Source organism: Glycine max, chromosome 8 (assembly GCF_000004515.6).
Source record: "Glycine max cultivar Williams 82 chromosome 8, Glycine_max_v4.0, whole genome shotgun sequence".
In the NCBI taxonomy this organism is placed as follows: Eukaryota; Viridiplantae; Streptophyta; class Magnoliopsida; order Fabales; family Fabaceae; genus Glycine; species Glycine max.
Window position 1 is genome coordinate 2,426,431 of NC_038244.2, and position 25,073 is coordinate 2,451,503.

A 25,073-nucleotide genomic window follows, 5' to 3' on the forward strand; every position below is an offset into this window, starting at 1 on the left:
ATTAGTACTTGTGGCCATGGAATGCAATTTAAAACCTTGAATCACAAGCTTTTCATGTAAGTTATTAAATAATAACTGAATTTCACTTTATTCTCGTTTAAATATGATGAGAGAATTATTATTTACGTATACTACTTAATTTTTACCCTTTTGTATATATAATTTTCTAAGCAGAGAATAGGTACCTAACATTGAACTATGTGACTAATTCTATTCTAATTCTCTTCTACTTGACATACGTATTTGTACCAAAAAAATTAAAATCACGTGTCCTCCGAAATGCACTACCAAATATCGGTTTCCTTAAAGAAGCATCAAGATGGAAACACATTAACGTCGGCATTATAAAAAACGAAACACAAGGAATTGATGAAGTATTCTTGGCATGAATGAGTCTAAAGAAGCAATTCTTATTAAACTATTAATTAAAAAACTGGTCTACACCCCTTCCTATGTTTTGGATGTTAGCGTTAGTCCCATTGTACTTCACGCATATCGTTAATACAGAGTATTAAAGAACGGTGGAATAGCCCAAATTAAAAAAATAATGCAGTGCTGAGAGCTTAGTTTCTAATGCTTACTTTCTCACTCTCGTGGACATATCTACTTTGAACATCCTTGAAATTCAGGTATGCCTCCCTTTTCAACCCTTTCTTGCCACCTCAATGTTTCTCATGCGTGACTTAAGTCTTAAGTAATAGGGATCGAAAACTAAGTTTTATAAAATAAAATTTTCCATACCTATGAAGCTTTTGTCAAAGCTATATATGTTTTTCAATTATAAGTTATATGGTGAAAATTGGCAACAACCAAAGGATGACTACAACATGAAATTTTGGTATTGAATAGGATTAATTATATTTAATGATTTCAGGACTTCATAAAGTAAGTTGGTTGGGGAGAAATGGACAATATATCAAAGCCAGAGGTAATATTGCAGAGTGAGGGGTTACTGAAGGTAAAATCAAACATTTCTTAGAATTTCCAAATTTAATTTCTTAGCTTTATTTATTCTACTTAACCGAAGGATGCAAGAATTATATGTCAGTATATATTGGAGACCGGCGTTTACCCGCGAGAAGCGGAGATCCTCAAAGAGCTAAGAAATGCAACTGCAGAGCATCCTCTGTAAGTATTATTTGTAACATAGTTCTACTTCTAAACCTAATAACAATGAAATTAGCATTTTTTTTTTTATATGATCACTTTAAAATATTCATGTGGTATAGTAGTACATGTACATATCATATGGATCAACGCAATTGAATTTGACTTTTGAGCAGACAATAGTAAACTTTTGTTTTTCAATGTACGTAATATTATTTTAATTCTAAAGGGGTTTCATGGGTGCTGCACCTGATGCGGGGCAGCTAATGGCCATGCTCTTGAAGCTTTTAAATGCTAAAAAGACAATTGAAGTGGGAGTTTTTACTGGATACTCTCTTCTCCTCACTGCACTCACCATTCCTAATGATGGAAAGGTTAGTATACTATACTCCAATATGTATTTTTTTATGGTATGTTATTAACTCCATGTATGATGTAGATTATAGCTATGGATCCAGACAGAAAAGCTTATGAGATAGGACTGCCATTTATTAAAAAGGCTGGTGTGGAACACAAGATTGACTTCATAGAGTGTCCAGCTTTACCGGTCCTTGATAAACTCTTAGAAGAAGTAAGCATGCATCTTTTATTTGTTAATTGAGTAAATGATATTTGTCTTGGATTCCTATATTCCTAATGATAATTGGATGTTGTTTGTTTTGGTGCAGCCTGCAAATGAAGGGAGTTTTGACTTTGCCTTCATTGATGCTGACAAAAACAATTACTGGAATTACCACGAGAGGCTTATAAAATTGGTGAAGATTGGTGGTTTAGTAGCGTACGATAACACGCTGTGGGGAGGAACTGTTGCCTTGCCTGAAAAGGCAGTTTCGGAACCGAAACGAGAATGGAGACGATTATCACTTGCTTTTAACAAAGCCATTTCCAAGGATTGTCGTGTTCAAATTGCTTTTCTTTCAATAGGTGACGGAGTCATTATCTGCATGCGTGTTCGCTGATATGATATGACCAGTTATTTAAGCCACAACAGAAAATTGATAAATTTACATTTCCTTGCAAATCTGTTCTGAAAACATAGATCAACATGTACAAAATTGTTACAGTTTAATCGAGTTTGCATTAAATACTTAAAAAAACATATCATAATAATTTTACTAAATTTGAACATGATTACATTTAAATAAAATATACATATGTGTGTCTAACTTACTTCATTGAACATATGTATAAGTTATTGTAAGTTTTTGGATCATTAATACTAGATGTTTTTTCTTTAAAAAAATCTAAATGTCTCATTAATAGTCACTTTACAAAAATGTTCTTATAATCCGTCAAAAAAATGTTCTTAATTATGAATTATTTCTTTGAGTTCTATAAATTAATAGGTAAGATACATTAATGTTTTAAACTTTTTGAAAATCTAACTTTATTCCTTCATATACTTAGAGCATAAATGTATTCTTGATGAGCGATTAAAAAAATCAAAGTCAATTAAAATATTTTAAAAAAATACGAGTGTCTCGTTAATGTTAAGGATAGTGTTGGATTTAAATTTAGAACAAATTTAATTCTATTAACTAAATTACCTAAATTCTTTAATCTAGATAAATTAATTAATTAAATCCCCTATAAAAAAGAATTAGAGATAGTATAAACAAGTCTTTCAAATCATTCATATTGAAATAAAGTTACAATTAATTTAGAAAGTTTTTTGTTACAACCGATCGATAATTTTTTCATTAATTATAATCTCAATCGATATAATTTTTTTTTTAAAAAAAAACATTGAAATAAACTACTTCTTAAATATATAACAAACACCTATCAATCTAATTTCACATTCAATTCGCAGCGTGGTAGCTAAGGTTGACTAGTTGGTAATGACAATGGATAGCATTTTCAGTACTATTTCATGAATATTTGTAATTGAATTAAAGTGTGTAAACAAAAGTTGTTGAGAAAATAAAAGAGCAAAAAAGGTGAATTGAAAATAATCATATAGTATTTTACCCCTTTCAATGATATAATGTGTTTTAACATTTCTGAATTTGTCCCCTCAACCATAAATCTTATGTAGAAACATAAAACCCAATTAGTAAGTTTTTTTTTTTTTTTGCTCAAGGAAAATTAATAAGTTATTTATGTGATATATGTTTGATTTTCTTGAATAAAAATTCAAAATTGAATTTTGTATAACCATTGAATTTGTAAATCAATCGATATGAAATTGTTTCATTTCTACCAATGTCTTGAATCTAAGCTCTTCAGGAATATAATTGCTTAGTATTTTAAGACTTTTTTTTTTTTACTTACAATGAAAATATTTAACTCAAACAAAATTACTTATCTTGAAAAACACTCATGGTCTCATATTAATCAAAAGACAATTACTTGCTTAAGCAAACTACCAAGTTTGAATTTTATAAACTAAAAAATATACACTAATTTGAAAGTAAGTTTACTTATGTGACACATTAATCAAAATTTAAAATGACTTATAAACATCTTTTTCGGAAATACTTATTTGATTTAGAAAAATTTTCTCGTAGATGAAAGTGACTTAATCTAAAGTACTCAAGTGAAGTATATTGTTTAAGTTATCTTTATAGGTCAAAGGAGAGACTTTTTAACATTGTTTATTACACATGTTCCATCTGATATTCATGAGTTGAGATATTATGATCTATCAAAATGTTCTATCATATCTGAAAATTTGAATATATAATTTTGTCTATACCAACTTCATGGTGCGTCTAGGCTTGTGGAGACAATTGGATCAAACATAAATCCAATAAGATAGTGATCCACCCGAGGCCCGCTAAATATGTAAATCACGTGGACTATGGATATGGTCCCTACTTGCGGTCGACCATCAAGGACAAACCTCACATTAATTACTCTAAGAAACTAATTATAATCAGTCCTAAATTGCTAATTATAACCACCTTTGTTTGCTGTACCATGTCGCATGGATTTGCTAAATCGGGTAAAAGTCATGATGAGATGTCCTCATCAATACGGTGTTCGTTGGTAACCCACCCAAGCAAAAAAATGTAGTAGAACCAAAAAGATTATTGAAACAACAAAAATGATGGAACCAACAAACGTGAACCGAGTTACTTCATGAGATCCTAAACAATAAAAATTATAGAAACAAAAAGGAAAATTCCCTACTAAAGCAAAATTATGAATTCGAATTTTATAAATTAAAAAAAAGTAGGGATAAGAATAATTTTATTTTGTAAGCAAGTATAATTATCTAACTCATTAGATAGATTTTAAAAAGGCATCCAATATTTAAATTACAGATTATAATCATAATATAATAAGTCTAAATCTTTCCGGTGCATGCACGGGTTAAGATACTGGTATAAGGACAAAGAATCCAATTTTTTAAGTTATATAAGAAACACACTATACACACTCCCCCAATTATTTGTTGGTGAAGGAATGGAGATTGGAGGTTGCAACGTGTAACCCCCCCTCTTAGCACTTCTTTTAAAATGGCCGAAGCAGGAGAGGCACTGTAAGTCCAAGAGAAAAAGAAAAATTTGAGAGAAAAGGAAAGGCTTAACAACGCACAAAATGTCCTCTAATCCAGTAATACTGCAGAGTGAGAACTTGACCAAGGTTTGTTGTTTATACATTATTTTGGCATTTTCCTTGGATTTAATTTCATAACTTGTTTAACCCAACAATGTTGTGGCAGTATATACTGGAGACCAGCGTTTACCCACGAGAAGAAGAGACTCTCAAAGAGCTAAGGAATGCCACTGCAAGCCATCCTTGGTAATTATTCTTCCTGCCACAATTCTAGCTTAAGACACATTAACATTATAAACATGGAAGTCTAACACAAAGGAAACGGTCTGTGTTCAACATGTAAACATTAAATGACTTTGTTTAACCATCCATTAAATGAATTGTTTTACCACTGTACTATAATACCATTTTCATTCACTAGGGGCTTTATGGGTGCTGCTCCCGATGCGGGTCAGCTAATGACCTTGCTCTTGAAGCTGTTGAATGCTAAAAAGACTATTGAAGTGGGAGTTTTTACTGGATACTCTCTTCTCCTTACTGCACTTACCATTCCAGATGATGGAAAGGTTTGCATTTTCTTATTGTTATTTGGTACAATTTAATATATCCGTTTTATGTTACCAACTCCATTGTGTGTGTAGATTATTGCCCTGGATCCTGACAGAGAAGCTTACGAGATAGGACTACCATTCATTAAAAAGGCTGGTGTAGAGCACAAGATCGACTTCATAGAGTCTCCAGCTCTACCGGTTCTTGATAAACTCATAGAAGATGTGAGCATGATGCTTTGTTACATTCATGTTACTAACATAACAATGTCATATTACAAGAAAAAGACATAAAAAGTACCTATAATAAGACCATAATATTATCATGTTAGTACGTAAGAGGATTTAAGTCCCTTACTATACTAAGATTTGTTCAACTTTATAGTTACTTTTTGTTTGATATTTCAAGTGTATTACAGGCTAGTGAATCTGTATTTTGTTTTGTTGCAGCCTTCAAATAAGGAAAGTTTTGATTTTGCCTTTGTTGATGCTGATAAAGATAACTATTGGAATTACCACGAGCGGCTTCTTAAACTGGTAAAGATTGGTGGGTTAATCATCTATGATAACACTCTCTGGGGTGGAACTGTTGCCTGGCCGGAAGAGGATGTTCCAGCACCCAAAAGAAAATTCAGGCAGGCTGCACTGGCTTTCAACAAAGCAATTGCAGATGATTCTTGTGTTGAAATTTCTGCTGTTTCAATTGGTGATGGCTTCACTATCTGCAGACGTGCTCATTGAACATCATCTGCCAATGTTGTGTTATGATTCAAGTTAATTTCATGTACTATGTTTTCGTGCTTTTGTTTCCTTTTTTTTCCTTTTGGGGGTGGGGGGTTTACTAAATTTACGTAATAAGTTGTGGTGTAATTTGATTTGCCTCCGACTCTAGGGCTTATGCCCTATGTTGTGACTCTAATGTGAAACTGGGAGTGTCGCTATTTATTTACTATTAATAAATAAAATAAAAGGTTGTGTCTATATTCTATTGATGGAATGTTGGCGAACACTCAAATTAGTCTATAACATTGATGACATTTAATCTCTAAAAAGAAAAACAAATCATTGAATTTCTCAAGAATATAAAATGAGACACTTTAATCCTTATATTCAATAGATAAAGGACTAAAAATATCTCACAATTATAATTTTGAGAGACTATTTGATCATTTTTTTCAGAGATTAAATTGAGTTGTTCAGAGCTCCACATAACCAACAAGCAATCACTAACTTTGGTAGATAATAATGCCATTATATGCAAGGATAGAAGAAATTTACAATTGAAACACACAAATAACACTACTTGAACGGTAAAACTGAAAATTTATAAACCATTAAGGAAACATGAAATGAAACTAGGTAAAAGTCGTGGTAGATCCTTTTGTAAGGTGAACTACTTTCATGCATCATAAATGTTTCTGTGGAAAGGCAAACTATGTAGAACAGATTCTTCCATAAAATGTAATTAAACCTTTTTTTTTGACAATTTCTTATTTTACTAATAACCTTCTAGCCTTTGTAGTGACAAGAAATAAAGATGAATGAACCGTGCGGAGGTACTGATGCTCACTGCTTTTCTTCTTTCATTAAATATTAACAGTCAGTAGTCCTTAGAAATCAGGAGCACAATATTTTTAACACTAGCAAAGATAATTCTTATTTCACCCTAAATTGGACGACAGATATAGTTGTAACGTCTATTTCGACATGTGAAGTTTAGTTACAGGAGCAGAAAAATCTAGCAAAAATATCTGAGCCTGAATTTGTTAGGTGTATATTATAAATGACTACTATGTGACAGGGATGGAGAATAAACTTCAACATTGAAATACTCTATAAGAAACATTCTTCTCCTCCAAAACTGCAACTCTTTGGAAAAAAAGAAACCAGTGCATAGAATGGTTGTATTGAATTATCCGATGACTACATGGAATTTGAATTTGAAATAGATTACAAACTAAGGATATAATAACCATTCATGTCTAGTACACCATTTATCAAAAACAGGACAAATTTCCACAAAGCATCAAATCCAATCCATCATACTCATCATGCATGAGCAGCCATGTTATAACATTCATACAGGAAGAGAAAAAATTCTGTAATCGCATAAAACATTTATGGAATGTTTATGTGGAAACATAGCAGAACCTAATACCTGGCCAAAACAGCACAGTAATGATCATTTTAGTGAAAGTAACCAAGAACCTGGCCACCTACATTCTTCCTAATGGCCTCTTCATGATCCAAAATGCCATCAGGAGTTGTAATGACAACATAACCCCACTGCACACAGAGAAAGAGAACGGCACATTTATAACTTTACTCTGATTGTTTTCGTACTTGAAACACAAATTACAAGTAGCAAGTGATAAAATCAGCATTCAGGGCATTCATTCAAATTAAGAATTAACGAACCTGATGTGTTGGAAGAGTCTGCAATCTGTAGGCTTCAATGTCCCTTGCCTTAAGGTCCTTTCTGTGCATAAGGGCCTTGCAATCATTAATCCTACCTTGTAGTTCAACCGATATCCTCCCCACTCTATGCGGATCATAGACTTGAAAGTCCTTGATATACCCTATAAGGAATTTACGCCAAATTAGCTACACTAACAGTGACACTATGCAGTAGTAATTATCAAAACACTCGAGCATTGTAGTTAGGTTTATGGACTTTCATTTTCATCCAACTAGGCAAGAAGATATTTCACATAAAGAAAATCATATTCAGAACAATAACAGTAATCAAATCAGCAACGGAAGCCCTCCAAAGTCCAAACACATAAATCCAGCAGAAAGAGAAAGTGACTATATATATTAGGGAATACTAAAACCATCTTTTTTACAAAGGGGGTTCATATGATTTCATTGTTGCCCAGATTTGAAACTCTCAGGCAATTAAAATGGGCTTCGAATTTTCGAAAAAGAATAAAAATTGAAAAAGAGTGGGTAATAAATGAGTGAAAGATTCCATTACCGTGGTGTTTCATGATTTGGAGAAAGGAAGACATAACAGTGGAGATTGGCTTGAGTTCCACCATAGATTTCCCTCTCCTCTCTGCATTCACCATACTCCTCAAGGCATCATTCAGTATCCTCCTCCCCATCTCTCTCTAACCCTTCTCTCTCTCTCTCTCTCTCTCTCTCTCTCTCTCTCTCTAGGGTTTTCGAAATACTCTACAGTGGATTTTAAGTTTTAATTTTAACAAGCAAAAACATATTCAACATTTTGGATACGTCAAATAAATAAATAACAAAATTCGTCACCATGAAAAATATAAATTTAGAATCTGAATATAAAATAAATATAATAATTTAATAAAAAATTATCTTTAAATTTAATAATTTATTATTAAATTAATTATAAAAAATTAATTTATTATTAATTAATTCTTAAACATCATAAGTAAAATGATGTGGCAAATTTAACTATAAAGAATAAATTATAATATTTTTTCTGTATATATTTTATTTTTATTTTTAAGAGACCGATTTATTATTGTATCACAGTTTTATGAATGGGTTTAATTATGTATCCGCGAAAAAAATTATAAAATAGTTAAAATTCCACGGTCATATAATGCGCAAGAAAACAAAAGACGCTCTTCTTGTGTGTGTGTGTGTGTGTGTTGAATGCAATTTGGGAATTGCCATGGGGACGATGGAGGATCTTCCAGCTTCGGTGTTGGCGGAAATTCTGAGTCGTTTTACGGACACGACGGATGTGGCGCGGTGCAGGGTGGTTTCGAAGAGCCTAAACGCGGCGTCGTACGAGGTTCGGTGGTTGAACCTGGTGTGTTCCATGTCCCGCTACCTCAAGTCTCGTTCGCCGGAGACCAAGCACCTCGTCACCCCCTTCAAGACCGTCATTACGAACCTCGTGCGCCGCTCCGGCAACCTCGAATCCGTGTCGCTCGGCGTTGACCGCGCCCTTGGCGGCGTCTCCTTCGACGACGTCGAAGACGAGGCCGACGATCTCTACCTCACCGATATGAACTTCATCAGAGAGTGGCTTCCTTCTGTTTCCGACGCTCTCAAATCCTTCTCCGTCTCCGATTTCTGGGTCCAGTCTTGTTGGCGCCGATCCGAAGCTCTATCGCTCATCTCTTCCACGTGTTAGCTTCTGAATTCTCATTTTCCTTTGTATTTTGTTTTCTTTCAATCAGAATTTGAGTTTCGCGTCTTTAATCCGTAGTTTGTGTCTTTTCTTGTATTTTAAATATTCAAAATTAGAGTTTGTAGTTTGTATTAAAGATTAGCACACGTTTACTTTGGTTGAAAAATAGTATTGAAAGTACCCAATGGTATGTTTGGTATGGTGAATGGAAATTGAGGAAAGTAAGAAAGGATCCATTTGTTTAGGTGGAAAAAATGAGAGAGAATCAAAATTTCAAAGTTGAATTCAAGAGAAAATGGAAGAAAGGAAAACTTTGAATTTTTGTTTCAAGAAGACAATTTTTCTCTCTTTTTTTATTTTCTCTCCAATTAAGCACAAGGAAATACAGTGCTATTCTGTTTTCTTTCTTCTCTGTTTTCTTTTCTTCATACTAAACATACCAAAAATGTAGAAATTTGAATAGAACGGAAAGAGGAAAGAAAGAAAAAATTGAATTTTTGTTTATTTAGAAGTCAACATTTTTTTCTCTCACTTTATCTTCAATCAAGCAAAATAATATGCACTGTATTCCTCTGTATTTTCTTTTCTTCCATCCAAACATACCATAAGTATATGTGTCTAACTTTTGTCATTTTACTTTTTGTCTTCCTGGTCTCTCACGGACATGTGTGATGTATTTTCTGCAGGTCGTAATCTTGTGAAATTGGTTGTGAGGAACGCGTGGTTATCCGTGGATGGTTTGTGTTTGATGCCAACGCTGACATATTTGACCCTTGAGTTTGTGAGACTAGATGATGAGGACTTAAGCAGGATTAATGCCTGTTTCCCTAACTTGACACAACTCAATCTTATTGGGGTTGGTGGACTAAAGGAGCCTAAGATTAATCTCTTACACCTCACCACTTGTCAATGGTCAGTCTCAAATGCTCCACTTTCTTTGATTATATGTGCACCTTGCCTTGTTGATTTTGATCTCAGATGCATCAAACCAAGGTTGGTTGTCCTTGAAGCCCCTTCCCTGTCCAATTTTAGTCTATCCCTTGAGAATACTGATGAGCTCAGGTTGAAAAATTGTGCAAATATACAATGCCTTCAGCTTAGTGTAGAATGCCTTTCTCTTGGTTTTTTGTTTAGCATGTTTCGCCATTGCAGCACGGTGAAGAGACTTACCTTGGATTTGGTGGGAAGAACAGAACAGGTTGATGTGGCAGAGTTTGGGATTGATACTTTGTTGGTTTGTTTTCCAAACATAACATATCTTAATTTAGGTCCTAGAGCTTGGCGTGTGATGGAGAATTCTTTCAGCCGAGGAGGTTTGGAAGATGGAATTGGGATGAAGATGATAAAAGAACTTATTGCACATCTAATGGTCCATGAAATGGGGGTTACCCTTGCATTTATTTCCTCTGTTTTGGATAAAAGCACCGAATTATCTGATGTTTCACTGCTCATCAACCGTAATGTTGATTCATATGTTGCTGGCAGCCTGATCTCTGCGTGCAGAAGCAAATTCCCAAGAGTTAGATGGAGATGGGGAATATGGGAAGAAGGAATCAAAGATACTTGGTTCTCTGATGGCATCTAGTTCAGAGACTGCTTTCTTGTTTATGGAACAGGTAGTCGTCTTTGATTTGCCGTATTATAGGTTTATGAATAGACAAGTGGTGTGAAGGACATTGGCAGATTTTAAATATGTTTTGTTGAAGCAACTCCAAGAAGGACGAATAAAAATCAGATGTTAAACTACACAAAATATTGATAAAAAATACTTCCCAGATGTATTGGCAAACTAGAGAAAGCTGGAAGAAACTAGATGAGGGGTCAGAAAGGGGAGTATGAACTATGGTTGCATTGGTATCAGGAAAAGTTTTTCCAAACTGCGTTGGAAAAGTGGATGCAATTGGAAGAAACCAGACAATTCATCACTCATCATAAAAAGCATTATTCTTTGGATTTGTGTATGAACTGTGGGTCAGCATTGCAAAATATCATGACAATAGTTAACTGTCTGGAAGAAGCCACCTTGTGGATAGTTGTTTCTTTCCTCAAATTTCTTTGTATAGATCTTTAGGCATTGTTGTTGTATTTCTTTGTATAGATCTTTGTCTTGCTCTTGTTTTAGCACATGTATATTTTTGCATTATTCATCCCCCTTGTTTCATTACTTGTATATTTGGAGATCTATTAAAAAAATAAATATTTATTTTATGTAGCAGACATTTTTTTGAAAAAAAAAGTAAAAAATCGATCACATAATTATTGCCTCGTTAATTGAACAATGAACAGAATGAGTTTATAAATGACATGGGGTTAGCCCCATTACAAAATGGTCTTCATACCAAGGTCGTTGCCGTTATTTTGCATTGAAAGGACACAGAGGAATGGTTAGATTTATATAGGCTATCAGCCAAATTTTTCATGGGTGAAAGGACACAGTCTAATCTAAGGGCTGCAGAAGTCACGTTTTCAGTCATACCAACCTGGTCATTAGTCATTTAGCAGCACTCTATGTATGCTTACAGATATGGATATTTTCCCTTAAATGGTGTAAACTTGTTTCATGTTTGCATAATCTACAATTCTAGGGAACTTGTTATTGTAGCCTACCTGCATTGTCACTATCTCACACTCTTCCTTCCTTTTTTCTTGATAGAAAAATTCAACCCCTTATCCTAAATGCTCTTACTTTGTAGCTAAATAAATGTATGGACAATATGAAGTACTAGGAAGATATGGGATGCAAATAATTTTGTAAAACATTTTTTTGTTGGCTCTCATTATTCTTCAAATAGTTTTTAGTACTAAAGCTTTTATTAGTATAACAAAGTTTTACTGTGTAATATCGTGTGTCTTAGATGATCACATCTCATCTTTATTTATAATGAAAAAATCAAAATAAGTATTGATTACATATCAATCAATTATTGATTATTAGGTAATTACATATCAATCAAAATCATAAGTTTTTATGTAATAATAAATACAAGATAATATAAAGATAAATATAATCTAACACTCCTCTCAAGCTCAAGGATATATGTCATATGAATCGAATCGAGCTTGTTATAAATGTGGTCAACCTAATAGAAACTAAAGTTGCTTTGAGCGTGTGGTTGCACCGGACAAACATGGCTCAGCGGCAACCAATGAAGGCTTGCAATGACAATGGTGACTAGTGTGATGCTTGTCGGAGATGTGTCACGCATCGTGTGAGTGAGCCTTGTGCGCCAGGGCCTTGTGTGGTGTCGCGCATAGCGGTGTTTTGAGTTGGTTGCACACATGGACGGTGTCACAGTCTTTGGTGATGACGATGGGCACTATCCACCCGTGAAAAAAAAAGCAAAAAAGATCCAGCAAGATGCCTTGAGGTGGAGGGAGAGAAGATCAGTGTGCGTTGGTCGAAGTTGCATCACAGGTTATGTGCATGAACTTCACACGACGTGACTATCTTTGGAAAGGTTTCTAGAAAAGCTTAAAAAGGTCTCTAAAAAAAGACAAAGCTAATAGTGTGGTTGCATCAGAGGAAGAGAAGCATGATGGTGCAGGCTAGATTGTGGGTCAGCCAAACCACAACGGAATAGGAACAAAATGAGGCCAAATAGTGTCACAAAGTTGCCAAACAAGTTTTGTCGAAGGAGAAGGAGCACGACGGGGAGGTTGCCAAAGATGGGTGTCATCGAAAATAGTGTCACACATTGTTTAGTGGTGAGTGTGTGAGTTGCATGCGCCGAAGAAAGGTAACGTGTGGGGGCACATGCGACAGCGCACGATTACGAGATTGGTGATAGTGGATTTGCTGGAGAGAAACACTTCTAATCGAAGGGCCACACTGGCGAGATGGCTGGGCGATGGCAATTGAAGCGCGCTTGTAGTGTGTGCATTGTTGTTCATGCGAAAGGAATGCTACAACAAAAAGGGAAACAAGTGAAGAAATGTCCATCAAAATATGGAAATAGATTGCTAGAAATAGGACAACTAATAAAGAGGTCCATCGAGACAGTTGGTACCCGATGGAACATGACTTTTGTTATTCCTCTATCACAAATAATCTAAACTCTAACATCATAGAATAATGTTTTAGCATGTAATATTGTGCGCCTTAGATGATCACATCTCATCTATGAAAAAGAGAATTATAAGTTTCCATGTAATAATAAATACAAGAGACTCATTCCTTTTATATTGGTAATAAATAATTTTTATCTTGACATTTACTAGACATTGGAATGGTTTTTGCTGCTAAGAGAAAATTTAGTGGTCACATCTTTTGATTAAGAAATTTCTTTTTTATTTTGTTCTGGAAGACCAATAAATTATCTTTTAAGTTTAGTGGTTGGCTCATTTGATAGACCCTAGTGTTCTATGAGTATCCTAGATATAAAGCATCGATTCCAGCTAGAGTTCCCAAAATGAACTTGTTTGGACTTTGGACCAAGCTAAAATAGAGATAAAGTATGTAGCAACTAGCAAGTTACTATTTTTGTTGAGTCAATTCCCCTCAATGTGGGTTTTGAGTGGGGTGTGCTAATTCCGAGCCCCACTAACAAGATTTTGTAATTATTAAAAGAACACTACAGACACATAAATATTCTTTCCGTCAGCCACGTTAATTTGGAAATATTAGGAACATAAAGTATCAATTTGAACAAACACTAAACTAAATATGTATTTTAGCCTAATAATTACTATATGATTATGTTTATTTATATTTAACCACATTTCAGATACAAATTTAATCACATTTATATGTAAAATAATTAATGGAAAGTTTGCCAACGTACGTTTATTTATTTTGGAAAAAGAAAGAGAAAAGAAAAGGCGAAGGAAGATACTTACATAGAGAGAGACAGAGTGGGTAGTAACGTCACTGGCACTGGTGGTCAAGTGGCGCAGAATATCATATTTCATCTCGTCTCGGGAAAGACTGAAGAACAACAAGAATGGAATTACTTCCGGCTTCTGCACCTCCGATCTCGAAGAAACAAGGATTCCGATCCCTCAAGCTCGTCAACGCCGACATGGACCAACTCCTCTCCGACCAACCCGTCGGCGTCGACTACGGTACACTCGACAATGGCCTTCGCTACTACGTTCGCTGCAATTCCAAACCTCGCATGCGAGCCGCTCTCGCTCTTGCCGTTTGGGCCGGGTAATAATCAATAACCCAACCTAACCTAATTCTCCATTCCTATATTCTGAACTCTGAATCATTAAATTCAATGCTGAATCGATGCTTGTGAATTCGGTCACGGCAGATCAGTTCTCGAAGAAGAGGATGAACGCGGAGTTGCTCACATTGTTGAGCACCTCGCTTTCAGTGCCACCAAGAAATACACCAATCACGACATCATCAAGTTCCTCGAGAGTATCGGAGCCGAATTCGGCGCTTGTCAGAACGCCGTCACCTCCGCCGACGACACCGTTTACGAGCTCCTCGTTCCAGTCGACAAGCCGGAGCTGTTGTCTCAGGCCATTTCGGTTTTAGCCGAGTTCAGTTCAGAAGTATCGTATCAACTACGCAGAATGCTCTGTTTGGATAACTTTTTTTTATTATTCTAGTTTTTATAATTAAGATTGTTCTACGTGTGTAGATTCGAGTCTCGAAGGATGACTTGGAGAAGGAAAGAGGAGCTGTCATGGAAGAGTACAGAGGAAGCAGAAATGCCACGGGGAGGCTGCAGGATGCTCATTGGATGTTGATGATGGAAGGTTCAAAGGTGCCTGTATCCAACACTTGCTACTTGCTATTATTAGTCAATGTTAATTAAAATGGTTAGAACATGTATTTTTGAGTTTGAGAATTCTTTTTATTTTTTTTATCAATTGATATTATTATTTCATAAAGTTTGTAATGAATTTCAGTATGCTGAAAGGTTGCCAATTGGACTAGAGAGAGTGATTCGGACAGTTTCGTCCGAGACTGTGAAGCATTTTTACAAGAAGTGGTACCATTTATGCAATATGGCGGTTATAGCAGTTGGAGATTTTTCTGATGCACAGGTGCTTTGTATGGGAAATATGGCAGTTTTGTTTGGTCATGATTGTGCTTTCTGTAATCGCTCTTCCTCTTACAATTGCAGGATGTAGTTGAGTTGATAAAGACTCATTTTGGCCAGAAAATTCCCGATCCTGATCCTCCACTTATACCAACAATCCAGGTTCCATCACATGATGAGCCACGTTTTTCATGTTTTGTTGAATCCGAAGCTGCTGGGGTAAGTAAGTAATGAATCATTAACTTTTAGTGCAAGTTACAGGATTTTTGTTGGTAATTTTATCTTGCTTGGAGAATAACACTTTACTTTGGGTTTTCCTAATAACAGTCTGCAGTGATGATTAGTTATAAGATGCCAGCAGATGAGCTTAAAACAGTAAAAGACTACCGTAATTTACTTGCAGAATCCATGTTCCTCTATGCCTTAAACCAGAGGTTCTTTAAAATAGCACGTAGAAATGATCCACCCTATTTCTCCTGTTCTGCGGCTGCTGATGTTCTAGTCCGTCCATTAAAGGCCAATATAATGACTTCATCTTGTAAAAGAAAAGGAACTATTGAAGCATTGGAATCAATGTTAATAGAGGTATTTTTTTCATCTTGACCCAAGTTGCATTTTCTTCATCTTTCTCTCTTTCCATTTTCTTCTTTCAGTTTCCTTCTTTTCTCCCCTTTTATTTTGATATTTATGACAGCTATATTTTAGGTTGCAAGGGCAAGACTTCATGGCTTTTCAGAGCGTGAAATATCTGTAGTTCGTGCCCTATTAATGTCAGAGATTGAATCTGCTTATTTGGAGCGTGATCAAATTCAATCTACCAGCTTGAGAGATGAATATTTACAAGTATTTTTTTTTCCATATTAAAATGGCTCATAACAAACTATGGGTGATTTTGGAGATAATGTTCTCTATGTTCATGCAGCATTTTCTCCACAATGAACCTGTTGTTGGGATTGAGTATGAGGCTCAACTCCAAAAGACTCTTCTACCACGTGAGTTCATATATCTTCTGCTTTTTCTTTTGATATCAAATTTCTGGATAAATCAAGTTTGGGAGGCCTTATAATTGAGCTTATATTAGTTATTTATATCCATTAGATATATCAACATTAGAGATCTCTAAGTGTTCTGAGAAATTAAGGACATCGTGTAGCTGTGTCATAAAGACTATCGAGCCCCAACCATTTGCTGTGCTTGATGATCTGAAAAATGTTGTTAAGAAAGTCAATCTTCTTGAGGAAGAGGGTAGAATCTCTCCTTGGGACGATGAACATGTTCCAGAAGAAATTGTCACTACAAAGCCTAATATGGGGTGAGTTCGATTCAACCATGAATGTCTTTCTCTATTTTGCACATTACATTTTCATTTGCCAATATAGTTCTTTGCTCTCTGATTTCTGGCCCACCCCATATAGTCACATGTGCATATATCCTTGTAATCCTTGTTGTCAATTCACTTAATCAAGTTTCCCCTCTGCTGTTATTAAGTAGCTCCTAGGTAGCTGTTTTATGCAGACTTTGCAACTTTATCCTATTATGAAAGCGTGGTTGGCAATGACATGTTTCTTCCTGTTCTTCCTATGAGCTAACACTTACAGTTTTAGTCGTTATCAAAAGATCTTACAAATGTGTAAAGCATTAAGCTTTGAAGCCTTTGATGGTTCTTTTTATTTACTTTGTCGTTAAACCCTGTTTCATTAAAATCTTGATTTTTCTAAGTATTGATAACCAGTATCATCTGTTTAACCAGCTGATACTCCATATGTAATGAAGGGTTTAGTATACCAGTTATTAAACTATCATATGGATCAAATTTCTATGAACTTCTGGAATGTGGCCTCTTCTGTGCAATGATTATTATGACTAGTCTGGTCTTTTTTCCAGTTAAATTTATGTTTAGGAAATCACATTCTAATCTCATTCCCTCCCCCGTCTTCAAATTAGGCATGTTGTGCAGGAATTGGAATATTCAAATATTGGAGCTACTGAACTGATTCTGTCAAATGGCATGCGGATCTGCTATAAGCGTACAGACTTTCTTGATGACCAGGTTCCAATCCTCATAGGCATTTCTTATAAAATTTATCATGGTCATAGTTCATACATATTTCTTGAATAGACATTGACAAACTTCTGTATCAATCTGGTTACGGTATCAAATGACAACTTGCTTCAAATTTGGTAAATTATATGATGTGACCCTAACAGAGTATAATTAAGATATTGTGTTTTTTTTTATTCGGAAAATGTTAGTTTTGTTAGCTATAATTAAGATATTGTGTAAATCACTATTTTTGTCCCTAAAAGTATATAGCATTGTTACATTAGTATCTGAAACTAAGAAAATTTCAAATGTCTTTGAAAGGGCAATCTGTCAATCATATTTGTCCAAAATCCAAAAGAAAAGGGAAAGAAGTAATCTGAACCAAAATAAAATTAAACCAGAGCTTCTTATGCTGCCTGTAGTGCAAGAGATTTGAGTTTCCATGTTTTTTACTATTTCAAAATTTTAATTAGCATACACATGCGTTTATGATTAGGCATCAGCTGGTACTCATACTTCCATGAGTGGTGTCTCATTATTAATGGTGATGTTAGAATTTTAGCATGAATAAATATATCAGTTCTAATCTATAGATGTGTCTTAACAGGTTATCTTCACCGGGTATTCATATGGGGGCTTATCTGAACTCCCAGAGAATGAGTACTTCTCTTGTTCAATGGGACCTACTATTGCTGGAGAAATTGGTGTGTTTGGTTATAGACCATCTGTCCTGATGGATATGCTTGCTGGCAAGAGAGCTGAAGTAGGTACCAAGATTGGTGCATATATGAGAACTTTTTATGGTGATTGTTCACCTTCAGACCTAGAAACTGCTTTGCAGGTATATTTGATATAATTAGCAAAATTTTCAGAAAACATTTTTTGTTACTGCTTTTAATTACAAAATTGACACCTTATTTTCAATTTGTTTCTTGTTTTCAAATATTTGTACAGGAAACAATGAAAACAACTTTATTTTTTCTGTTTCCTGTACAAAGCTTTGAAAACAGTGTATCAGTTTTGTTATTAAAAGTGAAAAAGAAAATTAAAACAAGAAAAAACAGAAGTAAGCAGGCCCTAATATTTCTTTTGTTTTCTCTGTTTTCTATTCTGTATTCCCAACACACACACGTCAATTCCACTATTTTATGTTATGCTTATCTTCTTTCTACCTATTCTGATGTCATTCATTTATTTCTTTATTTTCCAGCTTGTTTATCAGCTGTTTACAACAAATTTAACACCAGGTGAAGAAGATGTTAAAATAGTCATGCAAATGGCTGAAGAAGCAGTATCTGCTCAAGATAGGGATCCATATACTGCTTTTACAAACCGTGTAAAGGAGCTTAACTATGGAAACTCTTATTTCTTCCGGGTATGACTATTTTCTGACATCAATTAAATCATTGACTAAATGATCTACTTTTGACTTTCTGCATATTGTCTGTTTTGCAGCCTATTAGAAAAAGTGACTTGCAAAAGGTTGATCCACGGAAAGCTTGTGAATTCTTCAGCACATGTTTCAAAGATCCATCAACTTTTACCATTGTGATTGTTGGGAACATTGATCCCACTATTGCAATGCCCTTGATATTGCAGTACCTAGTGAGTATGAATCCATTAAACAAAAGCCAAGAGACCTTGAACTATTCTATTCTATACCTATTGATTTCTTTCCATGCAGGGTGGAATTCCAAAACCTCCTGAACCTATTATGCATTTTAACCGCGATGAACTGAAAGGATTACCTTTCACTTTTCCGACGTCAATCCATAGGTACATCAATGCACTGTGTTCACAAACAAAAGGTGTTATGATAATTGTGTTGTACCAACAGGAAAAGATGTGAATATTTTATTAGGCTCTCAAATGAACTGTACTATGTTTTACAAAAGAAAAAAAAAATAGACCATGCTTAGGCATCATATTTTGGAAAAGACTGTATTTTCACTTCGCTATTGCATCTTTTTGACAATCTGGATGTTACAAACATTTTTCTACATTAACAAATGTGCATGGATGCTGATACACTTTTGAAGGATTCAGTGGATGCATCTTCTAAATAAACCATATTGTGCTTGTAGAGAAGTGGTTTGGAGTCCTATGGTAGAAGCACAGTGTTTGGTGCAGATATGCTTTCCTGGGGAGGGGAAAAAGGGGCCCCGGGGGTGTTTCCCCCCCCCCCCCCCCCCCTCCCCCCCTAGTTTCTGAATTTATGAAATTTCTATAAAATAATAAATATAACATGTATTTACTGACTCTTACAAATAACATGTATAATCTGTGTTTGGTCCTGTGTGGGGGTTGGGGGCTTGATTTGGCAGGTGGAAGAGATTCACTTTGTTGGGTTCTTGAGCAAGCTTCTTGAAACAAAAATAATGCAGGTTCTCCGTTTCAAGCTTGGGCAGGTGTATATGCTTTACTATCTTTTTCTTTTTCCTTCAGTTGTCATATATGGTTTTCTACTATTTCTAAGGCTTTACCTCTGTGCATCAGATATACTCTGTAGGTGTTTCAGTATTTCTTGGTGGTAATAAACCCTCAAGAATAGGTGACGTTCGTGGAGACATTAGCATAAATTTCTCTTGTGATCCAGAGATATCTTCCAAGCTGGCAAGCTTCCTTCATATGTAAAATAAGTGAACTTTTCAATACATAACTTGGTGAAAATTACTGTCTTGTAAATCTCTTACAGGTAGATATTGCTTTGGATGAAATGTTACGCCTTCAAGAAGAAGGGCCTTCAGAACAGGATGTTTCAACCATACTTGAAATTGAGCAACGAGCTCATGAAAATGGACTGCAGGTTAGTTAGTCTCTTGAAGTTTGTCTTATTAGCATCGTAGCCTTTTACTATGGAGTCAATGGAACAAAATAGATAGACCTGGACATATGGATTCTAATAACACCCATCTGAATTCTCGTCTGTAAACAATGATAAAAGTTATAAGCTCCTGTATCTTTACATCTCTTGTATCCACAGAAGCATTCAGATTCATGGATGAAAGGGATGGAAGTAACATTACCCTCTTGATTTCTTATTTTCTTATTTGCACGTGTCTTTTAGGAAAATTATTACTGGTTGGATAGGATTTTGCACAGCTATCAATCAAGAGTCTATTCTGGTGATGTTGGCACTTCTTTTGAGGTTAGTCACTATTACACTGTCTTTGTATTTGTATTTTCCATTTCAATAAATTGAGATGCTATCTATCATGAGGATTACTATTTGCATTTTGGTTTTCCTCAGACTATCAGAAAGGAATTAATTCTAACTTGTAGTTCTAGTGTGTTGCTTTATGGCCAGTGTTTAGTTTGAAATGAAATTTAGAATGAATATATGTAAAAAAATCTGTCTCCTTTAATTGATTTTGATTCTGACAATTGAATGTGACAGACGTTGCTTGCACGGTATGATCTAAGTAAATAATCATCCCCCCCCCCCCCCCTTTTCATAATCATATTACAAAATCAAAATTGTACCATGGATCCTGACATAAGCTGCATTTTTTTAATTAACTGATGAACTGTTTGAGTGTTTGTATGCTGCATATTGTGATGATTGCATAGTTTATGGAATCATGTTTACTCAAATAAATGTTATTAATTGTGCAATTGTCTTTGCTGCAGATTCAAGATGAAGGGCGATCAAAAGTTAGATCATCCCTTACACCATCGACTGCACAGTTTGCACTAAAAAGAATATTGCCTTTTCCTTGCAAAAACAAGTATACTGTTGTGATTCTAATGCCCAAGGCTTCTCCTTTACAATTGCTGAAATCTGTAATCCAATCTGCTCGAACAAACTATGGCAGAGAAGCAAAGGTCAGTTATATACAAGCCTCTTGTAGGTATATATATATATATATAGATAGATAGATAGATGTATAGGAAACAACCATATTAATAGATTACAGTTTTTTGTGACAGATTTTGGCAGGAGTTACTGGCCTAGCAGTTTTGGCATTCAGTTTGTGGAGACGTGCCCAAAATAATAGCAGACATTTGCTTAGCAGAGCCGCGAATTAGAAGTTTTCCAACACTTGCAATTCTTTATTTCACTCAAGACACCAAACGTACATAACATTGTGAGAGTAGGTTTTGTAATATATTGGTTAGTGATGACTTAGGAGGCAAATTAGGTCTGTTTACGTGGCCCCGATGAAGGCTTGAAATGAAACAAATGTACATTGATTTGTGCTGCAGAGGATTGTATCGTGCAGCTACTCTTGCTTTTTTACAAAAGGAACGGGAAACCGGATGGTGGCGCGACATTGCTTCCATAACTCTGGTTATTTTTCTAATCCTTCCGAAAGTAGTAGTTCTGGTTGACAGTTCTCGAACAAGTATGCAGAATAAGAGGGTTGGTGATTCAAGGCACATTGATTCAAGTGTGGGAAAAGAGCTGAAATTTATTTGTTAACTTTTAGGAGAGTATTCACTTGGTTTAGATTTTGATAGAATTAATTATATAAAAAATGATGTTTTAAATTCGTTTAGAAAGTTTTTTGGCTTAAATATGTTTTTTCAAAACGAATTTAAAACATATTTAAGCCAATTCAAAATAATATTTTGTCAAAATGTTATTGGATATCAATTTTTCTTTTCAACTAATAATGTAAGTGAAAAAAGAAATGTAAATGTACTTTTAAAATTAGGCAGTGTTTAGATTTTTTTTTTACGGTTTTTGTAAAAGTAAAAATTATTCCAATTAACTTTTATAAAAGATTAATTTTTAGTCACTTTTTTATTAAAAAAATTATTTTATTTTTCAGAGTTCAAATCAATTGTAAAATATTTCTGACAATTTTAAGTTACTAAAATTTCTTCGACAATACTTATATTTTGTGAATATTTTCTTTAAAAAAAGATTGTAGCATGGTTATAACTGGGGGTGAGCAAAAAACATTGGTCCGTCTGAAACCGACCTACCCAAGCCCAATCCTAGAGTAGCGGGCGATTTAAAGCGGGTAGTCGGGATTGTCCGTTAAAATATTCGGATTAAAACGGGTTTACAGGGTCGGGCTCGGTTCAAGATTATTGTCAACCGCAATACCGGAACCCGACCGATTACATCACTTAAACATTAAAAAAAAGCCTTTCCTATATAAGCTACTCTAATTATTTTGGCTTTCACTCTACCCTAACCCTAGTGTCGTTTACCCTTGCAATATGCTTGTTTTTATTATAAATACTTTACTAATTGTTCTTATTCTTTTTTGTTTAAGAGAACGAATCATAATTGTGAGGAGAATGAGCTGAAATTTATTTGTGGACTCTTGCAGTTATTTTCTTTAAATTGTCAATTTTGTAATAATTTTGATTTATTTCTTCTGCAATTTTGCAGTATTTGTAGTTTCACTCCTAATTCATTATGATCAAATGTTTGAATGGCTCAATTCAAGAATCACGGCATACTTAATGAGTAAAAATTGAAAGAAAAAAATTTGCTAAGGTTCAAATAATAATTGTGGCCCAAAATTACAATAAATTAAAACAATTATGAAATCGGACAATAATGCCTAAAAAATGTTGGACTAATAAAATAAAAAATTTAAACCGTCAATTGCAAGACCAGTAAAGGCTTATTTCATGTTATAAAAACTGATTAAAAATATTTGGTTCAATATAAAAATAAATAAATAACAAACATGAACCAATATAGGTCCAAACCTGAATTAACCCACCCGGTCTTATCTGTTTAACCCAAACCCGCACCAACTCGATGATAAATCAGTTGGATATGGGCCATATAATTGAGAATTTGGTTCCTGGCAGTTGTGCCTTTTGGGTCCAAATTCGACCTATTCAACCGAATGTTGAGATCTAGTTATAACAACCAAAGTTAATGGAGTTACCAAGAAAGTCTAGCCGAATTGGTTGCGTAAGTTATCCTAAATACTCTAATATCCAAATTTATTCCCTACGAATCAAAGTTAATAGAGTTAAGAAAAATTACGGATCAAAAGGCATGAAATTTGTTCATTCAAGAACTAAAAATGTAGATAGGTATACGAATCAAATTAATAATTAAGGTTGAATGGTGAGTTGAAAATAATTTTTTATCAGACTTTATTTATCTTCTAATCTTTATTCTAATAGATTAGAAGGTTAAAAAAATTAATAGTTGTTTTTTTAAAAGAGGCTAAAATATAGAAATAGTTTCTTAACTTTTTTTTGTTCTAAACTGGTTCTCTATTTTTTAAAATTATCTTCTTACTTATTTAACTAATGAAAAGTTAGTCATTTCAACAAATTTATCATTTTCGATTTTAACACAATTTTGAACATTTTTTATTCATTCAAGATATAAAATTTTTCTCATTAAATTCATCTACATGAAAACTATGAAAATCAATTAAGGGTCAGACAAAAAAAACATAAATTAGGTAAAAATGCAATTACATAAAAAAGTAAGTCTCATAATAAATTGGGAATATAAAAATCCAATGTTACATTATTTTCTTATTATTCATGAAACTCATTTTCACGGGATTTTCATTATATTTATGTTTTTTTTTTTGTAAACATTAGTTGAATTTTATAGTTTTCATGTAAGTAAATATAATGAAGCAATTTTTGTGTCTTGAATCCATAAAAAAGTTCAAAAATTGAAAGCGATCAATTTTTCAAAAGGATTAACTTATCATGAATAAAATAAGGAGATCATTTTAAAACTTTTAAAAATTAGAAGACCAATTTAAAACAAAAAAATAAGTTAAGGGACTATTCCTGTATTTTAGCCTTTAAAATAAATATAAAAATAAAACATGATATATTGTATCATTTTTCAGAAATCAAAGAATTAGACATCCAATTCCCATAATAATAATAACAAAAAACATTTACATTAGATGCTTAAGAAAAAAGGCTAGATGCCGAGGCCCGTAGATTGCACCCATTAGGCCCATTAGGGTTTTATATATGTGAAAACCCCTCTCTTGACTTGCCTCTAGTGCCCCCGTCTCTTCCTCCTCTCTCCGCATCGCTGCGTTTTCCGAATCGAAAGGTATCAATCATCTCTGCTCCAAGGCAAACTCTTTGTGTTTATATGTTTCGTTCAAAACAAACCGAATATGAGTTTTTTTTTTTTATGTGCACAGGTGCGTAAGTAACAATGGTGGAGAAGGCCAAGGGTAGGAAAGAGGAGGTCGTCACTCGAGAGTTCACCATCAACCTCCACAAACGCTTGCATGGCTGGTAATCCTCCACAACCTTTCTTTCAAACCTATTTAGGGTTTTTGGAATTATTCTCACTCTTAACTCTTAATTCATATTTTGTATCTGTAATTTTATCATTGCGAGATGCCTTACTGGATTTTGTTTCTAATATTCGTAAACAAACAGCACATTCAAGAAGAAGGCTCCTAAAGCAATTAAGGAGATACGGAAGTTTGCTCAGAAAGCGATGGGGACGAATGATGTGAGAGTGGATGTGAAGCTGAACAAGGCTGTGTGGAGCCAGGGGATTCGGAGCGTCCCGAGGAGGATTAGGGTTCGCATTGCCCGAAAGAGGAACGACGATGAGGATGCAAAGGAAGAGCTATATTCCCTTGTTACTGTTGTCGAAATCCCCAAGGATGAGCTCAAAGGTTTGGGAACCAAGGTTATTGATGATGAAGATTGATTATGTATTGCTTACATATCTGTTTTATTTTATAGTTGATGCAGATTTGCGAATATCTTTTATTTTGTTGAGACATTGGAGATATTTTAGTTTGATAATATCGATTGCCTTCCTCTGTTTTGATTCTTGG

General features: G+C 34.4%; 6 protein-coding genes across 9 annotated transcripts; 5 read left to right on the forward strand and 1 right to left on the reverse strand.

The window, feature by feature from the left end:
- The first annotated feature begins 869 nt into the window (after positions 1–869).
- LOC100795229 (probable caffeoyl-CoA O-methyltransferase At4g26220) lies at positions 870–2,243 on the forward strand. The gene is made up of 5 exons (XM_003532412.5): positions 870–958; positions 1,049–1,128; positions 1,337–1,481; positions 1,547–1,678; positions 1,776–2,243. Exons 1-5 carry the CDS (start codon positions 905–907, stop codon positions 2,064–2,066), a joined length of 702 nt encoding a protein of 233 aa, XP_003532460.1. The 5' UTR covers positions 870–904; the 3' UTR covers positions 2,067–2,243.
- Positions 2,244–4,439: 2,196 nt separating this feature from the next.
- On the reverse strand, positions 4,440–8,377 carry LOC100306361 (uncharacterized). 4 transcript variants are annotated; one of them, XM_041017580.1, is made up of 4 exons: positions 8,137–8,377; positions 7,578–7,738; positions 7,318–7,445; positions 4,440–4,592 (listed from the first exon to the last, which is right to left on the reverse strand). In XM_041017580.1, the coding sequence occupies exons 1-3, from the start codon at positions 8,264–8,266 to the stop codon at positions 7,347–7,349; spliced, it is 390 nt and encodes a 129-aa protein (XP_040873514.1). In that variant the 5' UTR covers positions 8,267–8,377; the 3' UTR covers positions 4,440–4,592; positions 7,318–7,346.
- On the forward strand, positions 4,501–6,140 carry LOC100780516 (probable caffeoyl-CoA O-methyltransferase At4g26220). The gene is made up of 5 exons (XM_003530485.5): positions 4,501–4,698; positions 4,778–4,857; positions 5,033–5,177; positions 5,253–5,384; positions 5,610–6,140. Exons 1-5 carry the CDS (start codon positions 4,654–4,656, stop codon positions 5,898–5,900), a joined length of 693 nt encoding a protein of 230 aa, XP_003530533.1. The 5' UTR covers positions 4,501–4,653; the 3' UTR covers positions 5,901–6,140.
- Positions 8,378–8,679: 302 nt separating the features above from the next.
- Positions 8,680–11,419, forward strand: LOC100795767 (F-box/LRR-repeat protein At4g29420). The gene is made up of 2 exons (XM_003532413.5): positions 8,680–9,274; positions 9,963–11,419. The coding sequence occupies exons 1-2, from the start codon at positions 8,740–8,742 to the stop codon at positions 10,859–10,861; spliced, it is 1,434 nt and encodes a 477-aa protein (XP_003532461.2). The 5' UTR covers positions 8,680–8,739; the 3' UTR covers positions 10,862–11,419.
- Positions 11,420–14,055: 2,636 nt separating this feature from the next.
- Positions 14,056–21,696, forward strand: LOC100783565 (zinc protease PQQL-like). The gene is made up of 21 exons (XM_006584732.4): positions 14,056–14,425; positions 14,532–14,778; positions 14,868–14,993; positions 15,139–15,276; positions 15,357–15,491; positions 15,600–15,857; positions 15,978–16,115; positions 16,195–16,264; positions 16,371–16,584; positions 17,217–17,322; positions 17,924–18,157; positions 18,527–18,691; positions 18,772–18,921; positions 19,001–19,092; positions 19,401–19,477; positions 19,636–19,724; positions 19,813–19,929; positions 20,012–20,122; positions 20,384–20,464; positions 20,947–21,141; positions 21,247–21,696. Exons 1-21 carry the CDS (start codon positions 14,217–14,219, stop codon positions 21,343–21,345), a joined length of 3,051 nt encoding a protein of 1,016 aa, XP_006584795.2. The 5' UTR covers positions 14,056–14,216; the 3' UTR covers positions 21,346–21,696.
- Positions 21,697–24,266: 2,570 nt separating this feature from the next.
- LOC100499742 (uncharacterized) lies at positions 24,267–25,073 on the forward strand. The gene is made up of 3 exons (NM_001248470.2): positions 24,267–24,325; positions 24,420–24,516; positions 24,664–25,073. The coding sequence occupies exons 2-3, from the start codon at positions 24,434–24,436 to the stop codon at positions 24,941–24,943; spliced, it is 363 nt and encodes a 120-aa protein (NP_001235399.1). The 5' UTR covers positions 24,267–24,325; positions 24,420–24,433; the 3' UTR covers positions 24,944–25,073.